The following is a 13,101-nucleotide window of genomic DNA, read 5'->3' on the forward strand; positions in this document are numbered from 1 at the left end:
ACCCCTACCCCTGATCTTTTTCCTTTTGCCACTGGAAAAAAAGGGGAGGGGGAAAAACGAGGGGGGAAGAAAAAAATGATTAGTAACTAAATATTTTGTTTTCCAAAAAAACCCTCAAAATACACGTATGGGTGAGAAGATCTGGTTTCGAAAAGGCCTTTTTTTTTCAACCCCAAAATGTTTAACACTTTCACTTTTGACAAGTCCTGTCCTTGTGCGATACATCTATTCAGCACGGTGTGAAGTAAGGATAGCTCTGTGGTTTGAAAGCAATGGCCTCCTCAACCCAGGGTTGTGAGTTCAATCCTTGAGGGGGCCATTTAGGGATCTGGGGCAAAATTTGGGGATTGGCCCTGCTTTGAGCAGGGGGTTGGACTAGATGACCTCCTGAGGTCCCTTCCAACTCTGATATTTTATTGTCAAGTATCATTAAACGTTCTAAAAGATACACTCTAGCACCTTGGTACTCGAAGTTTTATACTGGGGACCTGTTTCACACAGCAAGCCTCTGAGTGCGACCCACTTTATAAATTAAAACACTTCTTTTTATAATTCACACTATTATAAATGCTGGGTTTGGGGGGGAGGCTGACAGCTCGTGACCCCCCTGAGGAGGCCCGACCCCCAGTTTGAGAACCACTGATCTGACTCAAATAGCGGCTGTGGACTCGACATCTGCACTATGGCGATTCTCTGGCCTGCGTTACAGATGTTAGACAAGACGCTCTAATGACCTTTAAATACATGAAACTATTAATCACTTTTCACAGCCACATTCGCCAGCTGTTTTCATGCTAGGTTCTAAACCTCACTGTAGGTCACCGGGGTGGAGCATCACACTCAGAGCAGTGGGTGGGCTGGAAAGGTCTTCTGCAGTAGAAAGAAAAACTTCACTGATGGGGGAGGGAGGGGTGACCTTTTTCGCCAGCTTCTAGTCAGTGAGCCGGGAGATTTGAAGGAGAGCTGGGGGCATGTGCAGGAGAGTAGGTCATTGCCAGTCTCTGCTCCCACTTAGGGCCGCTTGTGCAAAGACTCATGCTCCTTTCACTGGAGCTAGCATGCAAAATATGGCAGGGTGGCTGGGACTTGGGCTAGTCCCCTCAGCTCAGACTGTGGGGGGAAGGCAGACAACAGGCCTGGACTTGAACGGCTAGCCTGAGACAACATCCACGCTGTTATTTTTAAGGAGCTTGCTGCAGTGAAGGAAGCGCAAGCCTAGCCACACATATAATGAAAAAACTGCCCCCAAAGTCCTTATGCAAATAACGAATATTACAATCACCAATTTCCAACCCCTTGGACCGTGCAGTTGAACCGAGTCAGAAAAGTTTGATTTCAATGGCTGGGAAATGCTGTTTGTTTTTCCTTGGAAAATTTTGATGGAAATGATTTTCCCCCCTACGGTTTCATCCACATTTTCAGTGGAAACTTTCCGCTTCTTGTGCAACCTCCCCACAAAATCTTTTGACCAAAGCCTTTCCTTTTCGGAGGCAGAGGGGGGCGCGGTTTAGTTGGGGGACAAACATTCCAAACTTTTCCAGGAACGTGGCTGCTTTCTGCAAAAAAAAATGTCATTTGAGTGAAACCCCCAAGAAAACATTTTGGTAGAAACCTGTCCACCCACCCTCTTTTCGAGCTCATTTCCGCCTCTTGAGCTAAGAAAGCAACACAGGCTTTTGACAGCTGGCTGCTGTGGACAGCCCCCTCAAAGACCATTGATTCTCCGAGCACAGAGGAAAGCAGAGGGGCATGAGCTAGACACACGACTGTCTGCACTGGCTCTGCCTGGCGCTCCAGGCTGGGATTTGCTGCCTCACTGAGTTAGAGTCGCCATCGAATCTGAGTAGAGCCAAGCGTCCAACCCTCAAAGAGCAGCCGGGGCAGAAGGTACAAATTATTCAGCCATTGGCCAATGCCCAGGCAGTGGGCAGAAGTGGGCAGATTTCAACAGAGACAATATTTCCTGATAGAAGAGGTGTCAGTCATCTTAGCTCAGACACAAGGACGGTGTCTTCACACCCAGCTCCCTGCCTGTGACCTTTGCTGGCCATGGCTGATGAGGGAATAATCTACACTTACCTAAACCACCCGGCAGGCTCTCTGCCCAGCCACACGTCGGCCCCGGCTCAGCATCACAGTGAGTGCCTTTCCCTTTGTGGCGTTTTTTCAGGGGTGTGGATTTGGGGAGGCTGGGATTCCACTTTTGCGACTGTGATGTTGATAAATAGCAGGTCTAACTATGCACGAGGGGTGAGATCCCCATCTGGTGCAAGCGGGCATAGCTTCACTGACTTCAATGCATTAAGTCCGGATTTACACCAGGGTCACGGAGATCAGAATTTGGTCCTAACTCCACTGACTTCAGAGGGGTTGCTCTGGATTTACCTCTGGTCACTGAGGTCAAAATCTAGCCCTGACCCGATTCATTGCAGTGGAGTCACTCCAGATTTGGAACAAGGTAACTGAGAGTAGAATGCAGCCCTGACTCAATGCATTGCGGTGGAGTCACTCCAGATTTCAAACAGGGTCACTGAGATCAGAATCCAGCCCTGACCCAATTCATTGCAGTGGAGTCACTCCGGATTTGGAACAGGGTCACTGAGATCAGAATCCAGCCCTGACACAATTCATTGCAGTGGAGTCACTCTGGATTTGGAACAGGGTCACTGAGATCAGAATCCAGCCCTGACACAATTCATTGCAGTGGAGTCACTCTGGATTTCGAACAAGGTCACTGAGATCAGAATCCAGCCCTGACACAATTCATTGCAGTGGAGTCACTCCGGATTTGGAACAGGGTCACTGAGATTTGTGAAAGAAAATAACCTGAAGACAATCTAATGTCTTTTTCAAATCAGCTTCATCAAACCCAGCATCCAAAACGCTAAGATGTGTTCATCCTAATTGCATATTTATTTCATGGCATCACTACAGGGCAGATGTAAGTTGTGTGACTGCCTCAATTGTGCATTTCCAGACCAAGACTCCTTTTCAGGGTAACCTTAACTCTCAATTTTGGGGCATGCTTGGTGGTAGGAGGATTAGAACACCCCTGGAGTGCGTTTACCATTAAATTAAGGATAAAATATACACTCCACCTTCACATTGATTTTTGTCTGAGCATCACTATGCAGGGCCAGATAATCAACAGGTGCAAATGAGCTCTGTAGACTACGGTGGCGTTTCAGCTGATTTGCACCAGCTGGGGGTCTGGGTTTAGGTTCCTCTAGCCCAATGGTTCCCAAACTGGGGTTCGTGAACCCCTGGGGGGTTGCGAAATGTTACAGGGGGCTCTCGGGAAAAGAGTCCCTAATGGCAAACAGAGCTGTCTCTAGGAACCTCGGGCAGCGCCGGGCCAGCAGCCCGGAGCCCCTGGACTTCCAAGAGCTAAGCAGATGAAAGCAAGCACATCTATCACACTGAGATGATTTAAACTTCAAGACTCCTTAGAAGAAATGGAAAGGGAGGGGGATATTTTTTGCTGTTTTTAAAATTAAATAGGCAGCTAATATTGTTTTTAAAACGATGATGAAAAACAAGTGCAAGCTTTGTTGTAACGTGCGTCGTTTGCCTGGACTGCTCAAGATCTGAATGCTTGTGTAGAAGGAACTCTTTGAGCTGGCTTCTTAAACCCCTTCACGCTGTTTCACATTAACATAGACTCATAGAATATCAGGGTTGGAAGGGACCTCAGGAGGTCATCTAGTCCAACCCCCTGCTCAACGCAGGACCAATCCCCAATTTTTGCCCCAGATCCCTAAGTGGCCTCCTGAAGGACTGAACTCACAACACATCTGATACTCCTTGATGAAACATAGGAGCCTTGTCTTCTAACAGGCTTAATCAACGTGATACAAGCTACAAAAGTGTGATCTTGGAAGAGTGTTGCCATTTTCATAATGGAATAAAAATACTGTAATGATCAATAATAATTTATAATAAATATAATAGTGTGTAGTAAGCATGTCATAAAAACAAATTGTATATTTCCAACATCGCTGCTTTTATCATTTATACTCAGGTAAAGGAGAAAATCCTGGGAAATTTTCATTTTTAGGAGCGGGTTCGTGAGACTGGACATTTTAGTAAAAGGGGTTTGCGGGTTGTTAACGTTTGGGAACTACTGCTCTAGCCGGTCGGAGAAGGTCAGCGTAATGCTTTGACTTGTTTCCTGGGCTGGTAAACGAGACAGTGTCTCTGAACCCTTCCAAACCAGTCACAGTCTAAGAGCCAGATTGGCACTGGTGTAAATCCTGGTTGCTACTGGGGTGTACAGGGCTTTGCTGATTTATAGCAGCTGAGCATCTGGCCTTTATGCCTTGATATATTTATTTATTTTCCCACAATGCTCAGCACCGCACGTGGGACCAAATTTGCAGGGGATCTCAGCTTTCGTGTGGGCTCCCAGCTCAGTGGCTAGGTTTCAGGGGCGCCCAGCGCATTGGGTGCTAATCTCTGGAAACCCGCCCATAGACCGTCACAGCCGGCGTTGCGGTTGGACTGGGAACATCTGGAAAGCTGTCCCCTCAGACACCGAGCCCTGATTGTGGGTCCTGACGCCTTGCAAATCTGGCCCTGAGGAAAATGTGACCCCAGTCAGTGGCGGATTTAGCGTTAACGGGGCCCTGTGCTCAGCTTCATTCTTGGGGCCCCTCCTTGGGACCCAGCCAAGAAAAAGAACACTCGCTCTGATCTCCCCACCCCCAGGACCCTCTTTTTCATTCTTTTCTTCTTCATCCTCCTCCTATAAGTAAGAGGAAGTAAATGAGACTAAAGTGAGGGATCTTGATTGCTCTTGTAGCCTAACTTATTTTTCCACAGACCACTTGAAAATCGCCGAGGGTCTCGACGGCCCACGTAGGGATCTTCCCAAATACTGTTTGTACCGTTAGCCAACGAGTGTAAAGTACTTTGGATAAGAGCATTGTATATAAAAAAATTTTAAAAAACCACTGGGGTGGGGGGTCTGGCCAGGACTTAGAGTGAAGGAGGGGGCTCAGGGCTGGGGTTGCAGGGTCTGGGAGGGAGTTAGGATGCAGGAGCAGGCTGGGGGTTGGGGTGCGGAGTCTGGCCAGGAGTTAGGGTGCGGGAGGGGGCTCAGGGCTGGGGCAGGGGGTTGGGGTGTGGAGTGCTTACCTGGGGCAGATCCCGTTTGGTGCGAGGGGTGGGGGGAGATGTGGGAGGGTGCAGTTGTCAGGGAGGGCAGCGGGTGAGGGGGGTGCTGGATTCAGGGCTGGGGGTGTGGGCTGGGATTGGGGAGGTGCTCCCAGCCCACTGCCCCACCGCAGCCCCCTGCCCTGAGAAGCTCACGGCACAGGGCTGGTGGGGGGGATATGTGTAGGGGGAGCGCGGGGGCCCCGCTTTTGCTCCGCCCTGCCCTGATTCCACCCCCTTCCCCAAGGCCCCACCCCTGCCTCTTCTCCGCCTCCGCCCCCAAGCGCACTGCGGCCCCGCTCCTTCCCCTCCCCCCCCAGAGTGACCTGAGCACTGGCAAACAGCTGTTTGGCGGCAGGGGAAGCGCTGGGAGGGAGGGGAAAGGGCGGGGCCACAGCGCGCTTGGGGGAGGAGGCGGGGAAGAGGCAGGGGAGGGGGGAGCTTGGCTGCCGGTGGGGGCGGAGCCTGCAGCAGGAGCCGCCAGGACCAAGCTTCTGCCCCCACAGCTGCCCAGCCCTGGGGCCCTCTGTCGTTGTGGGGGGGCCCCGTGCCAGGGCACCCTGTGTTTTACTGTAAATCCGCCTCTGACCCCGGTGCTGAGTAACTGCAGCTTTACTTTGCACAGACAACGATTTCATGCCGGCTGTGGGCGTAGCGAGGGCAATACACAGTGGGTCACAGTATATGATACGGCTCTGCCCTCCTCTGCCGTCACATTGCCCGGCTGGAGTGCGGTCGACACGTACTGAGACCAAGAGGAAGGAGCAGGGAGGCCCAGGGGGGAAGGACACTTGGAAGACCTGCGTTTAAGTCCTTTATTGCACACGCCCTGTGTCGTCTTGCACTAGGCACGTAGGGTCGACTTCCACAGCTACTTAGGTGCCTAAGCAAGCTGGCTTCAGCAGGACTTAAAGGCTTGAAGCTAGACAAATTAAGGCGAGAAATAAGGCGTGCATTTATAACAGGGAGAGTAATTAACCCGTGGAACAATTTACCAAGGGTCACGGGGGATTCTCCATCACTGACCATTTTTAAATCAAGCTGGGACGTTTTTCTGACAGCTCCGCTGAAGGCATTATTGTGGGGCAGGTCTCTGGCCTGTGCTATCTAGAGGTCAGACTAGATGATCACAAAGGTCCCTTCTGGCCTTGGTATCTACACAAGGTGGGGATAACAGCGCTGCCCTGTCTCAGAGCAGGGCAGGGAGGGTAAATATTTCCCGGGTTATGATGAGGCGCTCAGCTGCTACAGAAACGGAGCCAGGTGTGTTCCTGAGGAGGACAGAATTCTGCTACCGACTCCAGTTCCTTCTAGAGTCGGGCTGACTCCTGGAGGGGATAAAAAACAGCAATGAATTTTTAGTCCCTAAACCGATCAGCTATGGCTCTGAACCACCGAGGGAGCAGAGCTTTCACTGAGTGACCATCCAGAGGCAGTCCCGCTCTAATGAGTCAGTGGAAGTACCTCTTTTGGCTGGATGTCCTTGTTGCTAAGGTACCAGACTAGCACGTGGGAAACCTGGTTTTGGTTCTTGGCTCTGCCACTGACTCCGTGTGTGACCTCAGTCAAGTCACTTAATTATTATTTGTATTAGCGTGGCCTCCAGAAGCCCCAGTCGTTTACCAGGACGCTGTTGTGCTTGGGGCTGTACAAACCCAGGATAAAAAGGCAGTGCCCTGCCCTATGGCATTTCCAATCTAGGCCTAAGACAAGAGACGACAGAAGGTGACAGACAGACGGATAGGGGAGAACAACGAGCCCATAATGAGCTGTGGTGGCTGTACCCTCAGCCTAGCCATTGTCAAGTTTTTTTGTGGGCTTCACAACCAAGGAGAGCCTTGGTCTCTCCGCCCTGGGACGGACAGCTCCTCCCTCTCTCTAAACCGGGATGGCAGCACAAAGGAATCCCTTAGAGGATGATGCCTCCTGCATACGTGTGTCACTGATCGATGTATTCTGTGGCATACTTTCGTCCGACCACGCATTGCCAGGCTCGAGGCAGAAAATCCCAGGTGAAATTCCCAGCCCTGTGTGTTTCAGGAGATGAGACGAGATGATCGGAATCATCCCGTCCTGCCTCAGTTTAGATATCTACTCAGAGCTGATGGTTTACACCAGTTCATTGTATCTCTATATGATCATTAACACGCACACCTCCCCGCCCCCACGCACACTTCCGGCAGTGGGTTTCCTGAGCTGCTGAGCTGAGAAGAGCAGTGTCTTCTCCACCTCCGTCTCAGAGACTTTTGCAAGCAATTTGCTCAGCTAGACCCAGTCAAACAAGGGGGCTTGTTTCCACTGACAGGCGAGACCTGCAAACAGGCCAGGCCAGGTGTTAAAAGGCAGAGATGTCGCCTTGCAGATGTCAATGGGTGTGGGGTGCACCACAGACAGTTGTCTCCCCTGGTGCATGCAAACCGGCTCTGCATTTCCCCCCTTGCTTCTTGCAGCTTGTCCGCAGTGTCCGCTTTGGCATCGGGTCGGCTGCGCCGGGAACATCGTCCTGCTGGGAGCTGTGATAGTCCTGGCTGTCCTGGGTGAGTAGCCCCCGGCTGTGGGTTTTGTGCTGCGGCCCAGCAACACAGCGGGAACTCAGCACACGTTGTTGGGGCTCAAGGCAAGCAGCGGCCTCTGGCCTGGGTGATACAGGAGGTCTCTTCTAGCCTTGACATTTGTGATTCTGGGACAACTGTGCCAGATTCTCAGTTGCTATAAATTGCCATAGTGTCATTGATTTACACCACCTGGGGATCTGGCCCATGGACTCCAATGGGGCTACGGCCGATTCACACCAGCTGGGATCTGGCCCATGGACTCCGATGGAGCCATAGGCGCTGACGCCAGGGGTGCTCCGGGCCTCAGGCACCCACGGAAAAAAAATACAGGCGGCTCAGCACCCACCAGCCACCGTGGTTCGGCCTGGCCCCAGGGCTGGCTGCTGATCAGCTGTTCGGAGGGCAGGGGGAGGGGGCGGAGACAGTGGGGAGAGAGGATGGGGAAGGGGGATCTCAAGGAAGAGGGTGAAGTGGGGGCATGAAGAGGCGTAGCAAGGGCAGGGTTTTGGGGGGAGAGGCGGAGCGAGGGTGGGGCTTCGGGGGAGAGGCGGAGCAAGGATGGGGCCTCAGGATGGAATGGGAATGGAGCACCCTCTGGGAAAACCAAAATCAGTGCCTGTGGGTGGAGTTACGGCGGATCGACACCAGCTGGAATCTGGCCTTCTCTTCTCCAATGTTTCACTTCTTTTTATCTTGAAGTTTCCCAGCACACATCCCAGAACTGTGAGACGGCACCAGTCCCGCAGACGGCTCAGAAGAGCGATTCATGTGAGATAAATCAAAACGCAACTGTGTGCAACTGTGCATTGGAGGATTTCCAATCCTGCCTGAAGCGAAAGTTGCGTGGGGTGGAAACCAGCTCAGCAGGTAACCCCAGCGCATCCTGGATCCAGCCCGTCACTCGCCCTCACTGTTACACACCCTGATGTTTACATAGAGCCGAGACACCTTCGTTCCCACCCCCTCTCTGTCCCATCCCTCCTTTCCTGAGCCTCTGTAATATCGCCAGGGACCTACACCCTCAGCTGCGACAGCCCGTGGCCAGTCAGGGTGGGCAGAGCCCTGGCAGCTGGAGCCATAACAGTGTAATAAGATTTTACAGTTCTTTAGCTGATCCGTGTATTACACGTGTAGCACCCAGAGGCGCTAACTGAGATCAGGGTCACACTGTACCAGGCGCTGCCCAGACCCACAGCGAGAGACGGTCCCTGCCCCAGCTGAGATCAGGGTCCCGTGGTGCTGAGCGCTGCCCAGACCCACAGCGAGAGACAGTCCCTGCCCCAGCTGAGTTCAGGGCCCCGTGGTGCTGGGCGCTGCCCAGACCCACAGCGAGAGACGGTCCCTGCCCCAGCTGAGATCAGGGCCAGCATTGACTGACATTAGCATACTCCCTACTGAGCCCTGCAGCACAGCGCCCCCTAGCCCTGCACTGGTGCATTGGGGTCAGCCGTGGCTGCAAGGTAGGCTGACCAGATAGCGAGTGTGAAAAATCGGGACGGGGGTGGGAGTAATAGGTATCTATATAAGAAAAAGCCCCATATATCGGGACTGTCCCTATCAAATCGGGACATCTGGTCACCCTCCTGCAAGGTGAGAGCACCCTGTATTGAGCCTCTGCCCCTGATAACCGAACGCAGCTCCCCCACGCACCCCCACGCAGCGCCACACTGGGGCATTGGGGCCAGCACTGACTGTGAGGGGAGAGCGCCCCCTGCTGATCCTCCTGCTCCGCTAACCTGTAACACAGCGCCCCCTTGCATCACACTGGGGTATTGGAGCCAGCACTTCCTCTGAGCACCCCATGATGTTATGGTCTTGCCACGCTCCCCAGAGCTCTGCCAATGCGCTGCGCTTTGTCTCACTATAGCATGGCGTGAGAAGGCTCCGTGTGTCTCTGCCGGTGGACGAGGAGATCCATTATTTTAATAACTGTTCCATTTCGCCCTCCAGACGGCTCCGGGTGCAAACTCTGCCCCAGGCACTGGGTGCCGCACAGGGACAAGTGCTACCGGCTGTCTGAAGAGAATAAATACTGGAGCCGGGGCCGTGATGACTGCTCACGGAGGGGATCTCACCTGCTAGTGATCCAGGACCGGGAGGAGCTGGTAAAGAATGTATTTGTGTCCTTGTGAATGAGAGCAGGTCACGAAGCCCTCTTTTATTTTTCCAGCAACAAACTTTTGAAAGTAAAATTTTCATTCACAATTTTTCTGTTTTTCACAGGAAAAATTTAAAGTGAAATGAAATGTTCGTTTTTTTCAGAATTTCGACAGATATTCTCCATTTATTTTTAATCATTTTTAACCATTTAAATTTTCATAATTATAAAATTAGAATTATGGATTTGAAGTATTTTTTATCCATTTTTATTGCTGTAAATTTTCACGGTTGTGGGACATCATGGGGCGGGGTTAGACACTGGGCAGGGAGGTCGGACCATAATTAGTTAATGAGAGTAGCTGTTGAGATTCAAAGAGGTTCAGCTTTGTAACCGTCAACATAGCCAAAGTAAGGATCCTTAAATCTAACGCTAAGTTTTCAAGCACCATTTTCCTTACCTTGCCTCTCTGTAAGTTTTGATTATTGTCCGTGGAAATATTTGTCATCAGTTTGTGTGTGTACGGTGAAGTTGACATTTGCTGATAAAAATCGAATCGTCCCAAGCCTATATATTTAGGCTTGGACGATTAAATTTTTATATAAATAAATACATTATTTGTATATATACAAATAAATAATAATAATTATATAAATAAATACATTAATAGTAGATCCCAAAACATTTTACAGTGTTTAAAGGATTAGGTGCAAACTGGAGACAGGAATCACTCAGCTATCGCTGGGATGCGGCTACTTCTGGGGTGGGGCAGCTAGGTAACAGCTGTATGGCAATGCTGCACAGGGTTTGTTCACTCGGTACAGAATCCGATATGGAAAGAGGGGCAGTCGGTGGATAACAGCTGACATGTTTGCCCAGGGCTGAAATGCTTTTAATCATTTATTAGAGCTGTGTTAAAAAAAAAAAAGACAGCACAAAAAAAGTGTAAAAATTTTCATTCAAAAACATTGAGAATGTTTCCTGATGTTCACTGAAAATGATGAACAAAATTCATCAACATCTTGGTGGAGGGGAACAGGACTGACTCAATTATTAATTAATGGTATAAATTGTTGGTTGTGTTTACTTTCAATTGGAGTTTCATCTGGTTCTGACTTGTCGCCAGTAATAATGATCAAAACCCAAACTAGGGATCAGGTCTCATTCGCGTCGTGAGCAAAGGAGTCAGAGAATTCTACCATGTTCTGTTCTCTCTGACACCTTGTCCATTTCACAGGAGTTCATACAGAATATTATACCAGATCAAAATCAGGTGTGGATTGGACTCAACATCACATCCCCAGGGAGGAATTGGACCTGGGTGGATGGTTCCCCGTTCAATCAAACACTGTGAGTGTTTCCTGATAAGTTTTTTACATCAGTCTGCAATAAATACATAGGGTGAGACCGTGGGCCCCATTAAAATTAAGGGCAAACCTGCTGTTGGCCTCCATGGGGCAGGGATTAGACCCACAAATCTTACAGTGTAAGGGCCTCAATCCTGCAAACACACATGGGCTTACCTTAAACTCTCTCACTGAAGTCAATGGCAGTATGCATGGGAGGAAAGCTAAGCAAATGCATACATGTTTGCAGGATGAGGGTCTCTGTTTGCATGGCCCCATTGACCCTGGGCAGAACTGGTTACAAAATGGGGAGAAACACGATCTTTTCAATCTTTTCTTGTTTTTTGTCAACATCTGAGATTTCAAAATTCAAAAGCTGATCAGTTTCAAAACTGAGAACGTGCCAACTGCCTCCATAGATGGTCAAACAACTAGGTCAAAAAGCCACTCAGAATTCATCAAAACTTTCCCGATTTTTCACTGAAATTTGAAATTGACTCAACTTTTCATGTAAGTTTCAAAGCTGAACATTTGCATCTGTTCTAAAGATTGGCCTCTCTGCCCTAGCGCTCTGATTCATCACTTTGCTGCAAGTTTCTGTGCCAAGTACATCTCTCCACCAGGTCTGGATTTGAACATATCAACTCGTTTCATGTAGTAGCCTATCTGGGGAAGGACTAGAGATGACGGCTGGAACCCCGGCATCCTGGAAGGAAGGAGAAGAGCTGCAATAGACCCTCTTCCCCACCTCTAAACCCGCTGATTGTGACTGTCTCCTTCACTCCTTTCACAGATTCCTGGTATCGGGTCCTGCTGAAGAGAACAGCTGTGCTGCAATACAGAAGAATCGGATCCAGTCTGAAATCTGCAACACTGACTATAAATGGATTTGCCAAAAGGAAGCTGTGCCCATTTAAACGGGTGGATTGGCGACCTCCATATAAGGAATGGCGAACATCCTGTGTTCTCATCTTTATTTCAGCTACCAAAGCCCCAGGCAGTGTAAATCTGGGTAACGCCGAGAAAGTGAATGACACAAGGCTGATTTACACCCATAGGGGGTCTGGGCCCATTGACTCTAATGGAGTTACGGCCAGTTCACACCAGCTGGGAATCTGGCTCTTTGATTATTTTTTTAAAAAATAAATATATAATTTTTTCACAGTGCTTCTAATATTGTCTTCAGAGTATTCAAAGATTCCTGGGACATTATTGTATACTTTATGGTAACGCCTAGAGTCCCCAGCTGAGATCAGGGCCCCGTTGTGCTGGGCACTGAAGACACACAGGGAGAGACAGTCCCTGCCCCAGCTGAGATCAGGGCCCCTTGGGCCGGGCGCTGCCCAGACACACAGCCAGAGACAGTCCCTGCTCAGGAACAGAATTTTTTTCCATAAAAATGTTTTCCATTTTCAGAAAAAAAAATGGATTCTCTTCAGTTTTCAAAATTTGAACTTGGAAGGAAGTCCCAAGGGGAGTGGTGGATGCTCCATCTCTTGATGTCTTGATGCCTTTTGGGAAAAGGCTTTTAGTCAAGCACAAGTCACTGTGCTCAGTACAGGAGTAACATAGTGAGGTTCCCTGGCCTGTGTTATTTGGAGTGGTTTCTTGTTAACTCCTTATGCTTAACCATCTCTTCCACCTTGTTTTGAGCTGTGACACTCTGAGGACCTTTCCCAGACCTGCAGAAGAGCTCTGTGGACCTCAAAGGCTTGTCTCTCTCTCCAACAGATCCAATAAAAGATATTACCAGAGGTGATGCATGAGGGGCAGAGGGGGAGCATGCGGGGTCACGTGCCCTCATCCCCAGATTTGATGCTTGGTTTGTACTGAGCATGCTCACAAGGACTGGGGATGGATCGCTGGATGATTACTGGTTCCGTTCATTCCCTCTGAAGCGCCTGGCATTGGCCACTGCCGGAAGACAGGACAGTGGGCTAGATGGACC

General features: G+C 50.0%; 1 protein-coding gene across 1 annotated transcript; it reads left to right on the forward strand.

Annotated features, from left to right (window-relative positions):
- The first annotated feature begins 2,034 nt into the window (after nucleotides 1-2,034).
- Nucleotides 2,035-12,259, forward strand: LOC311530771 (killer cell lectin-like receptor subfamily B member 1B allele A). Its single transcript, XM_084647653.1, has 6 exons — nucleotides 2,035-2,137; nucleotides 7,605-7,691; nucleotides 8,409-8,576; nucleotides 9,660-9,814; nucleotides 11,045-11,157; nucleotides 11,947-12,259. Exons 1-6 carry the CDS (start codon nucleotides 2,050-2,052, stop codon nucleotides 12,068-12,070), a joined length of 735 nt encoding a protein of 244 aa, XP_084503779.1. The 5' UTR covers nucleotides 2,035-2,049; the 3' UTR covers nucleotides 12,071-12,259.
- Nucleotides 12,260-13,101: the final 842 nt, after the last annotated feature.

Source organism: Lepidochelys olivacea (genome assembly GCF_965140295.1).
Source record: "Lepidochelys olivacea isolate rLepOli2 genome assembly, chromosome: 14".
NCBI classification, from domain to species: domain Eukaryota; kingdom Metazoa; phylum Chordata; order Testudines; family Cheloniidae; genus Lepidochelys; species Lepidochelys olivacea.

What these genes read in the sequence shown, in the direction of transcription:
- LOC311530771 (XM_084647653.1), top strand. Translation starts at nt 2,050, where the DNA reads ATGGCTGATGAGGGAATAATCTACACTTACCTAAACCACCCGGCAGGC. An exon ending in GGCCCCGGCTCAGCATCACA is followed by an intron (nt 2,138 to 7,604) that starts GTGAGTGCCTTT and finishes TGCTTCTTGCAG; the next exon opens with CTTGTCCGCAGTGTCCGCTT. An exon ending in TCCCCGTTCAATCAAACACT is followed by an intron (nt 11,158 to 11,946) that starts GTGAGTGTTTCC and finishes CTCCTTTCACAG; the next exon opens with ATTCCTGGTATCGGGTCCTG.